The sequence below is a fragment of the Phoenix dactylifera genome, unplaced genomic scaffold (assembly GCF_009389715.1).
Source record: "Phoenix dactylifera cultivar Barhee BC4 unplaced genomic scaffold, palm_55x_up_171113_PBpolish2nd_filt_p 000121F, whole genome shotgun sequence".
Lineage (NCBI taxonomy): Eukaryota > Viridiplantae > Streptophyta > Magnoliopsida > Arecales > Arecaceae > Phoenix > Phoenix dactylifera.
In genome coordinates this window covers 371,012-390,161 of record NW_024067689.1, presented here as the reverse complement: position 1 = coordinate 390,161, position 19,150 = coordinate 371,012, and the positions used below count along the sequence as shown (strand labels likewise).

The window sequence follows — 19,150 nt, the reverse complement described above, 5'->3', positions numbered from 1 at the left end:
TACAGAACAATTAGCAAGAAAGCTTTAAATATGCACTTTCCTTCGAGAATTTGTTGACAACTAGGTATAACCAGAATCACTTAATAAAGTGTTAATGGACCAAAATGCTATTAGTCCATGTTTTTCAGCCTTGAAAACTTGGAATCCGACCAACTAAAATTCCCTGTGGAAGAAACAAAGGGCCTCTAGTCTGACTACATAGTGAGCGGATGATATCACATGAAAACCCGTCCTTGTACCCTGTGGAAAGAACATGATGCAAGCATTTGACTGCCACAATCTCTGAAACATTATCTTCGCCGAAAGTGCAATTTCATTTTTACTTAAGTGGAGCACTGATACGCTCGATGTACTAACGCTCAGCCCAAAGCCAATTCACCTGCAGCGCAGCAACATGGTAATTACACAACCCGTAATCAAAAAAGTTTACTTCGCACATTTGGATCTAACTTAAAAAAGTAATCCACAAAATGGAGTGTTTTAGAGGTTCGCAGAATGATACAAAAATGAAGTTTAATCAAGTGCAACTAAATTGCTTGAAGTAGGAAATTTTCTTAAAGAAACACAATCTCCCAAATCCCCAGTGACCAGAGATCCTGTAGTGGTTACATAATATCATGCAATCTTCAAACTGTAAATAGAAGGTAGAAAGAGAAACAATTATCTTTTATTATTTATATAGACTATGGATAAGCAATTCAGTTATTGTAAGGGATAAATGTTGATGAAGTAAAGAAAGGAAAGATGAGAATCAGAATTTGTGAATTAATGAGATACGATTTGGTTGAGTCATGTTATTTCTAATTATTCAATATTGAGTTTAATCCAGGTCTTTAACTTTCCATTTTACAATCGAACCAAAAATATTCAAATAGGTATAATATCCGGGCCCACTCCCAAAACCTAAGTATCAGTTTCCAGCAGTGAATTTCATAACTGAAATGATGAGAGAAGCTGTAAGATTAAAACCTAAGCAAAAAAAGGACCAGAAAAAGCACAAGAAGCCCAGGTTAGCCCTAAGAAGTAGAGGGAGTACCTTAAACCGATCTGCTATGCACCACGATGACACTCCAGCTGCTTTGTGTGCTCCAGTAGAACCTGTATCAGATCAGCCATCAGGAAACATACACAAATTAGTGGCAAGCAGGTAATGGGGGCATCCATATTTTAGCTTGTGCATCATGGCATCTGATATAATCTTTTTAGAAGTATGCAGAGCATAGCATAAGAATACAAAAGATAAGGATAAAGTAAAAATTAACGGATACTCTAAAAGCAAAACAAATTTTGAAAATGTGAACAAATGTAAGAGAAGTACAACATCTCTTACTTCTCGTATGTAGTGAGCTACTGCTTTGCATCCTTCTATTGCAAGTTGCATTACATTTTCAAAAATATCCATTGGTAGCTTTGCATCCATCTGAGATTTAAGCAACAAAACCATCAATGACATCAAAATGAACTCAAGAGAAACTGTGCATGAGCCACGAAAACAGTAAAGCCGCACACCAAAGTCAAACATATTTATACTCCTATAATCTAGAAATTCTAGATTCAGGTCCCAAAGAAAGAATTTGCACTCATCACGATATTTCCAGAATCATACACACATTAACAGATATGTAGGAATCAAAAGAACTGAATGTGCAGTTTCTCAGTATTATCGGTTACTTTGTAGTAAGATTATGTTATGAATTAAATGAAAGATAACAAAATTGTTTTGCAGTTTTTCTATGAAAACTGTCACTCCTTTGTGATGCCTAGACAGTTCAGATATCAAATAGACATGATAATATTAAGAGCTATATTTTATTGATTTGATGAAACCAACATTTTATATCAAATAATAATCAATTTTACAGAAACAATGAATTTCGACCAATTCAAGATAAGCTAGAACAAAGGTTTGTTTGCTCATAAAATACAGCTTAGAATTGTTTCATTATTAGGGAAAATAAGATCCATTCAGATAACAGCATGATAGCTGTATCTCTTATTCATTTTTCACTAAAATTTCTGCAAAGACAACTTATAAACCTTAACAATGTCTGCATAGAATAGAACATTTCTTTCAGAAAATGTTTTAATTACACATATATATGTTAAACTAGAAGTAATGAATTAAGCACAAAGCTGTAAACATATATATTAACTCAAGTTATGAAATTGTTATTAATAATCTAAACTAAATAAATAAATAAAATAAAATGACTGTCATACTACCTGCTGCATATTGGCACACTGCAAATAAAAATTATTTATGATTGTTTGAGCAAAGATAAGGCCATGGAACTCGATAAGCAGCAATCCAGGAATAGAGACATGCTAACTAGAATATGTACTGCCAATGAAATTTGAAGATCAATCTATAATTGTCTTTAGTTATAAACCTGAAGAAGAGTGACTTTATCCATCTTTGCAAGCATGCCCACCGTGACATCTGGGCCTCCAGCACTATCCTCTATATAGTTTAGATCTGTCCATAAGGCAATCAACAAATTTCTATCAATGCTGCTAATATTCTGATAGAGATAGTTATGCAAATCCACCAAAAAGCAAGTAGTCATACCAAGCAAAGGAGTGGAGCAAAGATATCCAGCACTACAGGAGGTAACTATATCACGCATTGGAATCCCAGCATCTGCAAGCGCTAATGTTGCAGCATTGATGCATGCTGATCTTGTTCCTATAGTGAAGAAGACCGTATTCAGATAATTGAAACATAGAGATGGCAGTGATCTTTCAGTTCATTACACTAGAATGAGGTGTATGATGATTGGGAGGCAGGGGGGAATGGAGATAAACATCAAGAACACAATAGTTGCTATCAAAATATCTAAACCAGTTCATGAAAAAGTAACTCGATGAGCCCCAGTGAAGACAAGAATGTCTAACATACCACCATCAGCTTGAAGAACTTGGACAAATATATCAATCTAGAAAACATATGAAGAAAGAACCGTTAGAAAAGAAACAGAAACTGATTCATTAAGTTCTAACAAGCAATGCCCAAGGACAAGGAGACTGACCTGGGAATGTGGCAATAAATGTGTCAAGATACATGCCTCCATGGTTTGGCGAATAACTAAAGATATTTCAGTAGACCGCCTGCCAGGAGGACAGGATCAAATATGTTTACCCGTAAATCAAGGTGATAACACATATCTACCCTCCTAAGTAGCATATAATCATGTTCATATAAATTCACATGTACCAATAAATTATATCTTGTCAATTTTTCCATCTAGTAGAGCAAGAACAGAAAGACAAAATTTAACTGAGCTAAAATATAATCTAGAGTCGCCACAGGGAGAGTGGGACTCATCATTAGGTGACTCCTTTTTTACCCTATCTGGTAAGTTCCAGCAGACTATATTTATATGCATATTATGCCAGAATCAAATACTCTGAAAATTCTTACATGTAGCTCTACATCATGATAACTACAGCTCTATAGTGCCAAGACAGCATCAAAACTCTTCATGAACAAGAACATAAACCACTATACAGAAATTGGCAAACAAAGAACTTTCCAATTGCTTTGAAGGGGATTCACCTGTCACCTTTCGGTCTTCTTCTCCTATCTCCGGTGCTAAAATTAGCCATACTATACTCACAGCGTACCTGTAGATGCAATTACAACATACAAGAAGATGTACATGCATCTCAAAAAGAAACTTTTGGTGCTCAAAAATGGAAGTTGCAGAGGGGCAAGAGTTACCAGTGCTCGATTGTTAATCTGTTGGCCCTTATTCTGGACCTGAAGGTTCAAGAATCAAAGCTAATTTGTTCAGAAATTCAAATAATGAGACACAAATTTTAGGGAAAGATTAAAATTTGGGGCTGTTAACCATCTCTTCTAATAATTCTTTTCTATTTGAAGCCTCTTTCATATGATCCCATTCTCTTTTAAGCCTCTTTCATTTCATCGAATAGATTTGATACCATCGGAGTGGACAAGTAAACAAATCAAGAAGAAAAAACAAATACGAACAAACGGGTACAAGCATGGCAGGAATAAATTTTTAAGTCCATAAAAACAAACAACAGAGGGTTATAGAAAAGAAAGGGAAGGATTTGGGAGTTCAAACCTCTCTGGGTCCATACACAGCAGCGATAACCTTGGTGTTTCCCATCTCGAAAAGGGCAGAGCTGCATCCATCCAAACCCAAACAGAAACCAAAACTCGTTAATTTTTCCCTCCTTGCCTCCTTATACAGTTTCTTGATAGGAACAAAGGGGAAAGAAACCAAAAAAAGGCCAAAAAAAACCATACCCATCGGCCTTGGCAACAACGCCGATCTCTCCACGAATCTGCCTCATCTGCAATCAAACGAAAGCGAGGTCGTGAACAAAATAAAATCAAATAGAAGAATGAGAGAGCGAGAGAGAGATTGGTACTTCGTTGGGACGGCGACCATCTAAGCGAAAGCCAGTGAGGGGATTCACGTACTCCATGGTCGGAATAGCTGGGAGTAGCCGAGGGACACGAAGAGGGTTTTAGCTACAGGGTTCCCCTCAAGCGCGGCCGGAAAGCACCTATAGGGTCTAAATTATTTTATAATGATCGAGTGTCGATTTAAATTAAGTTTTTAATAGTTATATTGGATAAAACTTCAATTCTTTATATAATTTTCAATTTAATGATTTTTATTAATTCTTTTTATATTTATATTTACATCTTTTTCTTGTGCACATTGTTCATTACTATTTTAGTTTCAAAATTCCAAATGACATTTTGATTATATTTTAATCAAATTAAATATAAATAAAAATTTAAAATCTGTCTCAAGTGGTTGGTTTTCTTTCAAAACCAATGCTCTTTTTATGTTATAATCTGGCAAAGGCCATTATGGTAAAAGTTCTTCTAATTTTGAAAATTGTTGATGCTTGATCAGTTGATCTACTAAAATCATGTGCTAAAAAAATGCTTTTTAGGTTTGACTTTTTACTAGAAAAATTAAGAATATATGCTTGCTTTTCAAAAACTAAATTGCCGAGATTGTATGAATTTATTGTGACATTTTATGAGTTGATTGGCAAGAAAAAAATTCTTTAACCAACTCAACTTGAATTTTTCAAAAAAAAATAAAAAAAATTGGGAGGGTAGGTTTATGCCCTCCTTGTTTTTTAATTAATAATCCGCACATAAATTGAGGCACATAGCTCCTATTTATAATAGTAGTGAGGTCCTTTCTTGCATAATTCAAATCAAATTTCTTTTCTAGCTCGAATAAGATTAGATTGTCAAAAATAAATATGACAAATAAAAATAATTATGCAAACTAATTAAAATCTTATAGAAGTATATCTTGACTTTTATGTCAACTTTTGCTTCCATTGCTCCATATAATTCTTCATGAATTGAGAAATATATTTGATCAAAATCTTTCTCGAAAAAAAAAAGGTTTGACCGGCCTGCTTCGAAGTCCAAAGGATGAATTTCAGCCCATTTTAATGTTATAGGGTTTTATTCTAAGTTTTAAATCTCGAAGAGTTATCCAATTTTAAAAAAAGATCATTTTAATTGGGCATCGTATGACTAAGATATGGCTTTTGAAAGTTTGGCTCATCACTGGTTTCCTGAAATAGTGGATCTTACTCTTGGACCTTATCTGATTTTATTCATAGTTGCCAAAGTCATCTATATCAAATCATACCTGTGGTGATAAAGTGGTTCACATCAAGTCTAGTGATCCTTATGAATCATTCGACTAAAAATTGTAGAAATGAACTAAACCTTGATATCCTTGCAATGTTTGAGGAGTTCTACCGTGGAACCTTAATTAGACTTTGAGTGTATTTGGACCTTGTCTAATTTTTTTGTAGTTGCTAAAGTAGTCCATATCAAATGGTACCTGCAGTGATCAAGTGGTCCACATCAAGTCTAGTGATGCTCCTGAATCATTCCACCAAAGATTTTGGAAATGAACTAAACCTTGATATCCTTGCAATGTTTGAGGAGTTCTACCGTGGAACTTTAGAATTTGAGTGTATTAACTATGCATATCTTGCTTTGATTCCAAAGAAGGAAGGTTTACCCAAGCACAAGGCCTTTGCTCTATTAGTTATTTGAACAACCTTTACAAAATCATAGCAAAAGCACTTGCTTTGAATCTGGCTAAGTTTCTCCTAAGTTTGGTTGATGATTGTCAAACAACTTTTGTGAAAGGAAGGTGTATTTTGGAGAACTTGAGTAACCATGAAATTGTAGCCTTTTTTATTTGGTAACTTGAAATTGTAGCCTTCTATAAAAGAACCAGCTACAAGGCTATCCTATGGAAGTTGGATTGCCAAAAAGCCTCTGACAGACAAAGCTGGAAATCTCTTTTTTAAATTAGGGGCAAGAAGGTCACCCGAAAGTGGATTGGTTAGATTAGAATGCTGCTAAATTCTTCTATTAGTCTTGCTTAATGGTCCATTAAAGTGGATAGGGTGCAATGGAGGATTAACCTAGGAGACCATCTATCACCAGGTTTATTTATTCTAGCAATAGAAATCAGGACTGTGCACTTTGCTGATAATACACTACTCGAGCCATTATCAGAATGGTCAAAACTTCTTGTGAGGAAGGCCATCTTAATTGGTTTTTAATGTGCAATAGGGCTGAAGATTGATCCTAAGGAGGACGGTAGGATAGCAAAGCCTTTGTTCTGATCCTCAAAATAGGAGAGAGAAAAGTTTTGGGACCAAGGGGTTTTATTGGGAAGAGTTCTCGTACACCTATTGGACTCTCTCTCTGTTACAAGGTCAACTCCCTACTACAGAGGCTATCTCTTCTCTTCAACTCCCAAAGTACTCCTCTCCCAAGCGCTCTCTCTCTCTCTCTATCTCTCTCTCTCTCTCTCTCTCTCTCTCTCTCTGTTTCAGAAGATGCTTTCTTTACAGAGGCTAACACTCTTTACACCACTTTTTCCACCACCCCCCTCCTCACTAGTCCCCTCGGACTAATTAATGGCTGGGGGCTTAATGAAACTTTCCCACAATCCCACGAACCCGACGTGGACAACTTCTTTCATAGTGGGCAAGGCATGGAGGGGTTATGCAGTGCAACCGCATGGGACGAAGAGGCTGGTGGTGAGGTTCCCTCTATATCACCTCACCAAATCAGCCAAATCATAGAGGCCAAGGCGGAGCAAGAGCAAGGCTCATGTCCACCTAGTGGCCATTTATCCTTCCTTGGGGCACAATCGAGGTTCGGCCAGCCTTGGTAGGCAAAGGCTGGGCCAATGGCAACATCGACAGGGCACAGCAGAGGCACGCCCAAGGCCGCAGACCTTCGGCTGGGGCGCCCCTGCAACCGAGACAAGCATCAGGCCACAAGGACCAAGCGCAAGGCAAACCGAATGGCCAGGAGGGCCAGGCCAATTATCCAGCCGCGCGCAAGGTCTGGATGCCTTCGGTCCAGACCAATGCGCGTGTGCACCCACAGGCAACCGACAACGGGATAGGCGCAAGCGCGGCCAAGGCAATCCCAGCACAAGCCAAGACACGCGCAGGCCAAAGGCAGCCAACGGACAGCAACGACCAACGCGCACCAAGGCACAGCAGACGCACAGGCAAGGGGCAGCCAACGGGCGGCAACCGCCGACGCGCGCCAAAAATCAGCTATGCGCGCGGGCCCGTGGCGCGCAAGACCAACGCGCGCATAGGCCAGAAGCAACGGATGGCAACCGCCAGCACGCGCGGGCCCTTGGCGCCCAATACCGACGCGCGCACGCGCCAGAAGCAACGGAAGGCAACCGTCGGCACGCGCGGACCCGTGGCGCCCAAGACCAGCGCGCGCGTGTGCCGTGCACAACAGGAGGCAACCGCTCGAGCGCGCCAACCATCAGCCAACCGAGCTCATGCGCGCGCGGGAGCCAACAAGCAGCAACCGCCCAGCGACCAGGCGGCTAGCGACCAGGCGGCCAGCGCCCAGCGGCCAGACCGTCAGCGCCCAAGCAACCAGAGGGTCAAGCCGCGAACCAAGAGGTCAGGCACGGGAAAGCAAGGGCGGCGCTTGGCTTGCCAATGCCAATGCGCAGCCCACCAGACCGCGCGCGACACGGGTAGAACCAGTGCGCCGGACCATAACCACAAGATCAGCCATCTGTAGAGGCAAGCACAGAAGAGTGCCAGCAGCTAAATCCAACCAAACCAAGGCCTCTGCAGTAGCTAAAGCTTGGCCAACAGCAAGAAACCGCCGACAACCATAACTGCAGGCCAATGCCAGCAACAGCAAGAAACTACAAGCAACCACCGCCAAGACAAGCAAGCAGCCAAACCAATGACAGCAACCAAATGGCAACCGAATTAAGACAGCAAACTCTGCAATGGAAGTTCCAAAGGAGTTGCCAAAGCATACCAACAGCCAGCCAAAAGGAAGCCAATGCATGGCAATGTAGGGAGTCTACAAATAGATCCGAATTGAGTGGGGGGAGGGACTTTTGGTTATTGTTTAGTTTGCCACTTGTAAAGTGCATTCGGCCATTAGGCTTGGGTAGGCATATTGCCTAATTCGGTCCTAAGGGACTTGGGCTAAGGTAGGGTACATCAACCTCCCTTGGATTAGGCTAAGGCAGGGAACCATCAACCCTCCTTAGAACATTGTATTTCCTTTTCACTTTGAATCAAAGTTGCCTTTGATGCCTCTGCATTCTCATATGAGTGGTCTTCATTGGCCAACAAAGCTTTAAATTCCGAAGAGGAGTGCAAGACTCCATCCATAGCCGAGCATACTTGGAGTTTGGAGGAGCAAAGTGCCGAAATTCCCTTTGGCTGGCGCTATTTATATTCGGTCAAGGCGGCACACCTTGATTTGGCCAACGCCAAGAAGCTAAGAGGGACTCTTTGGTGTGGGAAGTGCATGACCGACACTTGGTCCCCACCAATTTGGTGCTTTCATTGAGAGTCTTCATCAAGAAGAACATCTTGAAGGTAGCGCCATTTATCTGAATTCCCCTCCAAGTAAGTCAATCAACCTTCATTTCATTTGCCATTTCCGAGTGGTAAAAGAGGGAAGGGCTACGTGAGGGAACCTTGTGGGTGTTGATAATTCAGGACTAGTTTTTCCCTTTGAATGCCTTTGAAGGATTGTTCTGAATCTAATTAAAAATTTTCATGGATTCCGGGGATAACCAAAGGTTAGAGGCCCTTGAAATTTAGTCCAACCGAGTGAGTAGAATTTTGGAGGAACTCTCCAATTCAATGGCTGAAATGAGGAGAGATACCAATCAAAGTTTGGAGAGGTTGGAAAGGAGGGTTTCAAGTGGAGAAAAAAATACTAACAAGGAGTCTTGGCCGCATGCTAATAAGCAGGACCAAGGAAGGGGTAATTAGGAAGAATTGGCAAGTAACCATAGTGGATGCCGGGTTAGAGAAAGAAGGAGTGAAAGAACAAGAAGAGGGAGTTGAGTGGAAGGATTTGGGGTATGTGTAGATCGATTTGGGAAAGGAATAGAGTATGAGGAAGTCCTTAGTGTGAGGGAGTCCGAAGAAGAGCCCCGGGTTACCACTAGACCGAGAGGAAGAAGAAGGGATGAGAGGGTGAGAAGGGCCCATCATGATGAGATAGGAGAAGATGAGGGAGAGCCTAGAAGAGAGATTAGAAAGCCAAGGATTGAATTCCCTAAGTTCAGTGGGGGAGATCCTTTTGAATGGATGGATAAGGTGGAACAATACTTCTATGTTTATGAGGTTCCACATAGAGAGAAAGTAACCCTTGCTAGTTTCATCTTGAAGACAAAGCAAGTAAATGGTGGAGATGGTTGAGAACCATGTATGAAAAAGAAGGAAGGAGATTGGGATGGACTGCATTTGTAAAGGAGTTTATGATTCAATGGGGGCCTTCCCCTATTGTAAATTACCATGGACAATTGGCAAAAATCAAGCAAGAAGGAAGAGTGAGGCCCTGTGTAGAAGAATTCCGCCATTTGCAAACATTGGTGATAGGTTGGTCGGAGAAAGCATTGATGGGCACATTCATTGACGGCTTGAAGCCTTGGCTTGCCAAGGAGATCAAGTTAAAGCAACCAACTTCCATGCAAGAGGCCATGCGAATGGCTGAAATCCTGGAGGATGGTTTTCAGTCCGAAAGAAGGATGATCAAAGAGACCATCAGCCGTGAAGCCAAAGCTATGCCGCCCAGAATTCCTTGGAAGGGCAAAGATGCAGTCGGCACCAATCCAAGAACCCAGCCACAGCAAGTGAAGAGGCTGTCAAGGGAAGAAGTCCAAGACTTTATCAAGAAGGGGCTGTGTTTCAAATGTGGGGAAAAATGGGGCCGAGATCATAAGTGCAAATTAGACCAAGCATTCCTTATTGAAGTTCTGGATGTAGATTTTGGAGATGCAGAAACCAATCAGTCAAGTGAACATGAAGAGGAGCCAATCCGAAATCAGGAAGATCTTGTGAAGGCTGAAAATAGTGATGCAGAACTTTCATTGAATGCACTAACAGGGATGTCAAAACCCAGCACCATGAGGCTCCTAGCATGGGTCGGGAGAAATGAAGTGTCTTTATTGGTTGACAACGGGTCATCACATAATTTCATCAACGCTGCAATTGTGGCCAAGTTGGGACTACATCCTATGGACATTCAGCCATTTGAAGTTAAAGTGGCAAATGGTGAAAAGCTCACATGCAAAGAAGTCATACAAGAGGTGAAAATGAACATCCAAGGGGTCAGAATCAAGGTTGATTTACATGTGATTCAATTAGTTGATCTTGACATAATCCTTGGGAGTGTATGGCTTAAAAGTGTGGGGAAGGTGAACACAAATTATGAAACCATGACAATGGATTTCAAGTTGAATGGCAGGAAGGAAAAATGGACAGCAATACAAGGTCAAGAAGAACCACAAGCAATAGAAGACCCTTGGCTACTTCAAGAGGAAAAGGAGTTTATCTGTTCTGCCATCAGTGGGATAAAATGGAGAAATTGGACCGAATCAGGGAAGCACTCAAGTTGGATGTTCGATCTCAAGAAATCCAAGAAAAGATAGAAGCCACCTCGGATGGAGTTAAAAATTTCAGCATTAGGGATGATCTCATCTTCTACAAATCCAATGTTTATGTCCCGGATGTTCCAAACCTAAGAGGTGATATTCTTTCCCATTTTCATAATAGTAAGGAGGGTGGACATTCCGGATGGTTTCATACCTATGTTCGGATAAAATATTTCTTTTATTGGGAAGGATTGAAGAAGGATGTTAAAACTATGGTAGCTTAATGTGATATTTGCCAAAAGGTAAAGTATGATCCTTGATTACCAATTGGCCTACTCCAACCATTGCCTATTCCGAATCAGATTTGGGAAGACATTTCGATGGATTTCATTGAAGGGCTGCCAAGTAGCAAGGGCTATGAAGTGGTGTTGGTGGTGGTTGATAGACTCAGCAAATATGCTCATTTTATCCCGGTCCAACATCCATTTACTGCCAAGTCCATAGCCCAAACATTTGTGGAGAATATAATCAGATTACATGGAGTTCCGAGAAGTATCATATCTGATAGGGATAAGATCTTTATGAGTTTGTTTTGGAAAGAATTATTCTCACTGCAAGGGAGTATGCTGAAAGCAGGATCATCATATCATCCCCAAACTGATGGACAAACAGAGGTAACCAATCGAATATTAGAGCAATATCTGAGGTGTTTCTATCATGAACACCAAAACAGATGGGCTGATTATCTACCATGGGCAGAGTATTGGTACAACACTTCATACCAAGGATCAACCAAGAAAAGTCCTTTTGAATTAGTGTATGGGCGAACACCTCCCACACTTACTCGGTATGAGATTGGAACAACCAAAAATTATGAAGTAGAAAAAGAGTTGCTAGCCCGAGAAGAAGTATTGAAGATTGTCAAAAGAGAGTTGAAGAAATCCCAAGAAAGAATGAAAAAATTTCATGATCGGAAGAGAAGAGATGGTGATTTGCAGCCGGGGGATTATGTATATTTGAAGTTGCAACCCACACAGTAAAAATCATTGAGGAAAAGAATCAGTTACAAGTTAGCGAAGCGGTACTATGGACCCTACAAGATTTTGGAACGAATTGGTAAGGTTGCATATAAATTAGAGTTGCCTTACAATTCACTATTGCATCCTGTCTTTCACATATCATGGTTAAAGAAAAGAGTAGGAGATCCATCTACTATTGGGGTAGAATTACCAAAATTTGATGAGGAAGGACGAATCGTTCTCCAACCTATGAAAGTCCTCCAATATTGCATTAAGAGAAAAGGGAGGAACAAGAGAAAAGTTTGGCAGGTTCTCATGCAATGGAAGGATATGCCGCTCGAGGAAGCCACTTGGGAAGAATATGATGAAGTGGCTAGAAAGTACCCCATATTCCACCTTGAGGACAAGGGTGTTCTTCAAGAAGGGGGGAATGGTGAGGTTCCCTCTATATCACCTCACCAAATCAGCCAAATCATAGAGGCCAAGGCAGAGCAAGAGCAAGGCTCATGTCCGCCTAGTGGCCATTTATCCTTCCTTGGGGCACAACCGAGGTTCGGCCAGCCTTGGCAGGCAAAGGCTGGGCCAATGGCAACATCGACAAGGCACGGCAGAGGCACGCCCAAGGCCGCAGACCTTCGGCTGGGGTGCCCCTGCAACCGAGACAAGCATCAGGCCACAAGGACCAAGCGCAAGGCAAACCGAATGGCCAGGAGGGCCAGGCCAATTATCCACCCGCGCGCAAGGTCTGGATGCCTTCGGTCCAGACCAATGCGCGCGCGCACCCACAGGCAACCGACAACGGGACAGGTGCAAGCGCGGCCAAGGCAATCCCAGCACAAGCCAAGACATGCGCAGGCCAAAGGCAGCCAACGGACAGCAACGACCAACGCAAGGGGCAGGCACAGCAGACGCGCAGGCAAGGGGCAGCCAACGGGCGGCAACCACCGACGCGCGCCAAAGATCAGCCATGCGCGCGGGCCCGTGGTGCGCAAGACCAACGCTCGCACAGGCCAGAAGCAACGGACGGCAACCGCCAGCGCGCGCGGGCCCTTGGCGCCCAAGACCGATGCGCGCATGCGCCAGAAGCAATGGGAGGCAACCGTCGGCACACGCGGACCCGTGGCGCCCAAGACCAGCGCGCGCGCGTGCCGTGCACAACAGGAGGAAACCGCTCGAGCGCGCCAACCATCAGCCAGCCGAGCCCATGCGCGCGCGGGAGCCAACAAGCAGCAACCGGCCAGCGACCAGGCGGCCAGCGCCCAGGCGCCCAGCGGCCAGACCGTCAGCGCCCAAGCAACCAGAGGGTCAAGCCGCGAACCAAGAGGTCAGGCACGGGAAAGCAAGGGCGGCGCCTGGCTTGCCAATGCCAACGCGCAGCCCACCAGACCGCGCGCGACACGGGCAGAACCAGTGCGCCAGACCATAACCACAAGATCAGCCATCTGCAGAGGCAAGCATAGAAGAGTGCCAGCAGCCAAATCCAACCAAACCAAGGCCTCTGCAGTAGCCAAAGCTTGGCCAACAGTAAGAAACCGCCGACAGCCACAACTGCAGGCCAATGCCAGCAACAGCAAGAAACTGCAAGCAACCACCGCCACGACAAACAAGCAGCCAAACCAATGACAGCAACCAAATGGCAACCGAATTAAGATAGCAAACTCTGCAATGAAAGTTCCAAAGAAGTTGCCAAAGCATACCAACAGTCAGCCAAAAGGAAGCCAATGCATAGCAATGTAGGGAGTCTACAAATAGATCCGATTTGAGTAGGGGGAGGGACTTTTGGACATTGTTTAGTTAGCCACTTGTAAAGTGCATTCGGCCATTAGGCTTGGATAGGCATATTGCCTAATTCGGTCCTAAGGGACTTGGGCCAAGGCAGGGTACATCAACCCCCCTTGGATTAGGCTAAGGCAGGGAACCACCAACCCTCCTTAGAACATTGTATTTCCTTTTCACTTTGAATCAAAGTTGCCTTTGATGCCTCTGCATTCTCATATGAGTTGTCTTCATTGGCCAACAAAGCTTTAGATTCCGAAGAAGAGTGCAAGACTCCATCCATAGCCGAGCATACTTGGAGTTTGGAGGAGCAAAGTGCCGAAATTTTCTTTGGCTGGCGCTATCTATATTCGGTTAAGGCGGCACACCTTGATTTGGCCAACGCCAAGAAGCTAAGAGGGACTCTTTGGTGTGGGAAGTGCATGATCAACACTTGGTCCCCACCAGCTGGCTCCCCAGGCTAAGCCATGCATGGCTTAGAGGTACTTCAAAGCCTCCCGGGTCCCACGTTGTATGAGACTATGCATGGCTTGGAAACACTTCAAAGTCTCCTGTGTCCCACGTTGCGTGAGACCCATGCCATGCAACAAAACTCGTGCCTGATGCGGGATAGTTTGGAAAACTTCTCCTGTTCGTTGTGCATAGTTCTTGGTGTGGGACCCAAGCACGGACGTGTGATGGCTCAGAAGTAGGCTTGGAAAACGCATCCCACGTCCGTGCAATGATTCCCGTGCATGATGTGGGATGGCCCGAAAAAGGCTCGTCATGCATAGAACGAGCTTCCTCCTGCTTGGCGAATGCGTAGGACTCGCCATCGTCTTCACGTCGGGTATGGTTCTCCTCGCATGGAACTCGGAACGCGCTTCCTCCCGCTCGTCGTGTGTCGTCTTCGCGTCGTGTGGTTCCTTTTGTGTGGGACTGAGACAACGGAGACGCTCCTAAGTGCCAGAGATCGTTCCGGATCAAAGATAAACATTCACAAGAGTTTTCTAGTTGGTTTGAACTTAAATGAGGATAAGAGCAAGATGTTTGAATTGTCTGGTTGCTTCATTTTTATTTAGTAACCTCGGTTTGCTAATGAGCTTCTACTATTAGAGAAAATAAAGAAGATGTTATCTGCTTGGAATGGAAGGTTCTTATCATTTGATGGGAGACTGGCTCTCCTTAATGTTGTCTCGTAAGCGCTACCAAGCTATTATATGTGAATTTTCAGATTGCCAAAATGGGTTATTTCTAAGATAGATAACTGAGATGGGCATTTCTTCTGCAAGGCAAAGATAAAATTTTGGGGTTCAATTGTTTAGTTAATTGTGAGGTTGTCTGCAAATCTAAAAGTCGGGGGATTAGAGGTGACAAGCATACAAGATATGAATGCATCTTTGCTAGCATATGGGCTTAGATGTTCTTGCAAACAGAAAATAGCCCACGGAACAAAATAATCAAGCTTCTTCCTAATCTATGGGAAGGATGGACATGAGAAGTAGGAAGTCTAGCGGTCTTATACCGTAGTAGAGCTGCTAAAATCTTTCCGGCGTTGATTTGTTTTGGCTGGATATAGGGGGCAAGTTGCATCGGAGGACCGAATCTCTCTATTGACATGAGATGTTGTGGGGGTAAAGGTGGGGTTGAGCACCAATAATTGTTAGGTGAGAATCCAATAACGACTTTACTTTTGCAGGATATATGGTGGGTCTGACTTAACTGAAGAACGGGGCCAATAACTGTTAGATGAGGTCCTTATGACTTGGAGATCAAGTTGGCTACAACTTGCTTGAGAAGCATTGTACAAGAAATTATACACTCATCGTTTATGTGTCGCCAATAACTGTTAGATGAGGTGGCATGTAAATTAGTGGGACCGTAGCACCCCACTTGAAACCTAGAGTCGCAGGTTTCCGTTTCTCTACCGGAAGAGTGTAAGAGATTCGAGAAAATAGTGGGAGGTGTTTGTTTTAAAAGGCCCTAAAACAAATAGAGTTCAAGTACAAAATTCTAATTAGAATCTTTACTCTCTGATGATTATAGAGTCAGCTTCTAAACTCTTAACTCATATCCTAGAGAACAACCCTTTGACCAAACCCAATTATAAAGACTGGCTCTACAATTTCAAAATAGTTTTGAATTGTGAGAAATTAGGACATGTGCTGGACCATGAAATCTCCGTGTTGCCAGTCCGTCCGATCACTGATCAGCATAAGACGCATGACTAGTGGACGAACGATGACAATAAAGTTAGGTGCTACATTATGACATTCATATCTAATGAACTTTAAATGACCTGCAAGAGTTGTATGGTGATCAAAGTCGCGCAGCACGGTTTGAAATGTCCAAAAGGTTCTTCAAGACCAAAATGCGCGAATGGCAGTATATCCATGATCATGGTTTGACCATGATAAGGGACTTGGAGGAGCTTGAGAAGCTCGACATGAACATGCACAAGGAATTGCAAACAGATCTGATCCTGCAATCCTTTTCTGCTTCATATAGGCAGTTTATAGTAAACTACAATATGAACAAGATTGTATGCACTAAAACAGAATTGTTAAATAAATTGGTAACTATCTTAGGGACCTTGAAGAGTTCAAAGGGCATCATTCTCGCTGTCAAGTTGGTTTCTACTTCCAAGAGAGAGTCTATCTGTAAGAAGAAGAAGCCTACGAAGAAGCAGAAGACCGAAAAAAGACCAAGTAAGGAAGTTCCAAGAAAAAAGTCGATTGCAAGGGAAAGTGTTTCTATTGCATCATGAACGACCATTGGAAGAGTAACTGTCCTACATACATGGGAAGCATAAAGAGCATTAAGTTTTCAGACTAATGATTTAAATGCCGGAAAGATTTTAGCAGCTCTACTATGGTGAAAGACTGCTTGACTTAATATTATGTGGGTACTTGCCCTAAAGGAGAGATATTAACGAGAGCCTATGACCTTTTTGAAACTATTTTCTTTCAAACTGGGCAATGGCAACAATTAATGCGCGTTTTGGGAGAATTGATGGTGTAATGGTGTGCCATTGAGGATGGCTTTTTTATCACAAGATGCGGGAGTTGAAGAAAAAAGTATTGGTGGCCTCTCAATGGAAGTAGAGGAAGATTTGCTCTTGCTAGATCTGAATATGAGGATTTTGAAAAAATCTCAGAATGTTACTGGGTAATGTTAGGCCGATGCGAAGACAGACCATTGTGGAAGTTAACAATAGATCAGAGCTGCTCTATTAAATCTCTATACCAATTTATATATGAGGTTGTATTATAACCATGCTATGGAACTTCATGGAAGACTCAGGGTGCTACATGTGAAATTTTTAATAATGGGGTTAAAGAGTGCGGAGACAGGGTTCGAACTCAGGACTTCTACTCTAATACCATGTTAAAATCACCACTTATCCCAAAAATTTAAATTGATAGGATGAGATAGACTTATTTATATATTTTATATTTTCTTACAAAAAGGATAGCCTATAGCATCAACATGATCTCTACGTGGTGCCACAACTGAATCTGTTAATCATCTATTCCTAGTTTAATTCCTACAGTGCTCATAAAATAAGAGCGTCTAGTCTGCTGTCAAAAATTTACCTTGTCATCAAAGAGCACCCTCCCACAATTCTTAGGTTTTGAACAAAATAGAGGAAGAAGAGAATTAAGAGATGTTTTCAGAAAGCTTGGGATTTACCAAAGTTGGCCATATGCTGGAGATTGTGGTAGGAGCGGAACTCTAGTATTTTTTCAAGGAACTCAACTTTAGCGAACACCGCTCTTCGTTTGGTGCCGGTGATTTCATAAGCTGGGTAGAGCTGTGTTCATCGAAGGCAGCTAAGTCACATTTACAGGTCACACCGAAGATGTCCGATCTGCTGAGAGGCTTTTTAGTTTCCTAAGCTATTGTTTTCCTGTTCCATTACTGAATTTTTTTTTCTTCTTTTAATTATCTTCTTCTGTTTTTCTGCATTTTTTTGTGTAAATACCTCGTTTTCTGATTTTTAATAAATTATCTGATGGGAGCGTGTTCTAGCGCTCCTTCCATTTCTTAAAAAACGAAGAGAAAAAAGAGACTAGAATCTAAAAGAATTGCTTGGTCAATGCAAGTTTGAAGAGGAGAAATGCTGTAGGCTCCGTAGTCACATCCCATAATCCAAGTCTTCAGCCTCTTGTACGCAACTTAATAAATTGTCCTTCGAGTATCAAGAAAGAACAAGTAATAGGAAAAAGATTTATAAGAAGCAGATGTATATATCATTCTCCTACCACTTGTGCACGCCTTGCTTGATTTTATGGTCACCTTGCCATCCTAAGCTACAACAGACATTTATGGCTACATGAACTCCCCAGAGGGGAGCCTAAGGTTTTGCCACTCGGGCTTCAAAGCCACCTCCAACCCTTCTCTCAATGGTGTAAGGCACGTAAGTTCCAAGTATCTTATCCCACATAACAAAGAAAGGCTGTGCGAAGTTGCACTTGCTGCCTGCAAGTTGGTGATGGATATCATGGTATGCAGTGTTGTTACGAAACAGCATGTGGAAAGGGTTCCAAGGAAGCATCAGCCCACAGTGGTCGTCGATCCCTTTGATGGTAGCGAAGGAGAAGAAGAAAATAGAGGTCCGGGATGACATTCCAGAGATGAAGAATGCCATGGCGCCGGAGAGGGTCTCCGTTACAATTCCATCGATCGGATGATTGTATTGTGCCGCGAAGGCATACGGCGCAGCGATGCGATGGTGCCATGAATGGAAGTTGCGGTAGAGAAACTTGTTAAGGTGCATGTATCTGTGTACGAAGTATTGCCATGTATCGAAGACGACCATTGCAATGAAGAACTGTCTTGCCACCGTAAGAAGATACGAGTCTGGGCTGGCTGCGGCTTCAGCATCTTGACCACTCACCTGCAAACACAAACTAAGAGGGTTAGCACTCTGATGGAATGTTTTGAGCTTGCTAGGTACAGCACAACTGAAGGATTAATTGCATTTTCTTGTTCTAATTCCACCACCACCAACAACAACAGCAACAAGAACACAGACGTTATGAAACGAGAAACAGGTAGCACACCTTGCATGCAGCTAGTGAAATTGCTGCCTGAATTGCTTGTTGGAAGAGGACCCCTTTAACTACATCCCGCTTGGAAACCAAATTCTTGATTTCCTCATCTCTTTTCGAGTGCAACCTATAATTCTCCAAAGGGCTCAACACCTCATAGATCCCTGAGTAAACCCAATAAACTAAGATGGGCACGAACATCACCAAAAACTCATCAGATCCAAAGAAGCCCATTGTGCAAAGGAGAGAGACAAAAAGAGGATGGCTGGAACGGGGTGGTGGAGTGCCCAAGGATATTAACACCAGAGACGAGGAAAAATTCTAAGGACATAGAAAACAATGAACTGTGACGATGGGAAAGGGTCTGGGTGTTTAAATACCAAATGGCAGCGGA

At 42.6% G+C, this 19,150-nt stretch overlaps 2 protein-coding genes across 2 annotated transcripts; both read right to left on the bottom strand.

Moving 5' to 3' along the window:
• Window positions 1-4,551, bottom strand: LOC103713483 (exosome complex component RRP41 homolog). The gene is made up of 12 exons (XM_008800428.3): window positions 4,402-4,551; window positions 4,277-4,323; window positions 4,092-4,152; window positions 3,722-3,760; window positions 3,557-3,624; window positions 3,030-3,108; window positions 2,900-2,936; window positions 2,570-2,686; window positions 2,391-2,476; window positions 1,331-1,420; window positions 1,037-1,098; window positions 1-379 (listed from the first exon to the last, which is right to left on the bottom strand). The coding sequence occupies exons 1-11, from the start codon at window positions 4,456-4,458 to the stop codon at window positions 1,051-1,053; spliced, it is 729 nt and encodes a 242-aa protein (XP_008798650.2). The 5' UTR covers window positions 4,459-4,551; the 3' UTR covers window positions 1-379; window positions 1,037-1,050.
• A 13,319-nt stretch (window positions 4,552-17,870) lies between these two features.
• Window positions 17,871-19,125, bottom strand: LOC103713482 (sphinganine C4-monooxygenase 2-like). The gene is made up of 2 exons (XM_008800427.4): window positions 18,769-19,125; window positions 17,871-18,602 (listed from the first exon to the last, which is right to left on the bottom strand). Exons 1-2 carry the CDS (start codon window positions 18,988-18,990, stop codon window positions 18,060-18,062), a joined length of 765 nt encoding a protein of 254 aa, XP_008798649.1. The 5' UTR covers window positions 18,991-19,125; the 3' UTR covers window positions 17,871-18,059.
• Between the last annotated feature and the right edge of the window lie 25 nt (window positions 19,126-19,150).

Coding starts and splice junctions, on each gene's coding strand:
- LOC103713483 (XM_008800428.3), bottom strand. CDS start 4,458: ATGGAGTACGTGAATCCCCTCACTGGCTTTCGCTTAGATGGTCGCCGT. Junction 3,625..3,721: donor AGATTAACAATCGAGCACTG/GTAACTCTTGCC, acceptor TTGCATCTACAG/GTACGCTGTGAGTATAGTAT. Junction 1,421..2,390: donor ATAAAGTCACTCTTCTTCAG/GTTTATAACTAA, acceptor CTTAAATCTCAG/ATGGATGCAAAGCTACCAAT.
- LOC103713482 (XM_008800427.4), bottom strand. CDS start 18,990: ATGGGCTTCTTTGGATCTGATGAGTTTTTGGTGATGTTCGTGCCCATC. Junction 18,603..18,768: donor TTTCACTAGCTGCATGCAAG/GTGTGCTACCTG, acceptor TTGTGTTTGCAG/GTGAGTGGTCAAGATGCTGA.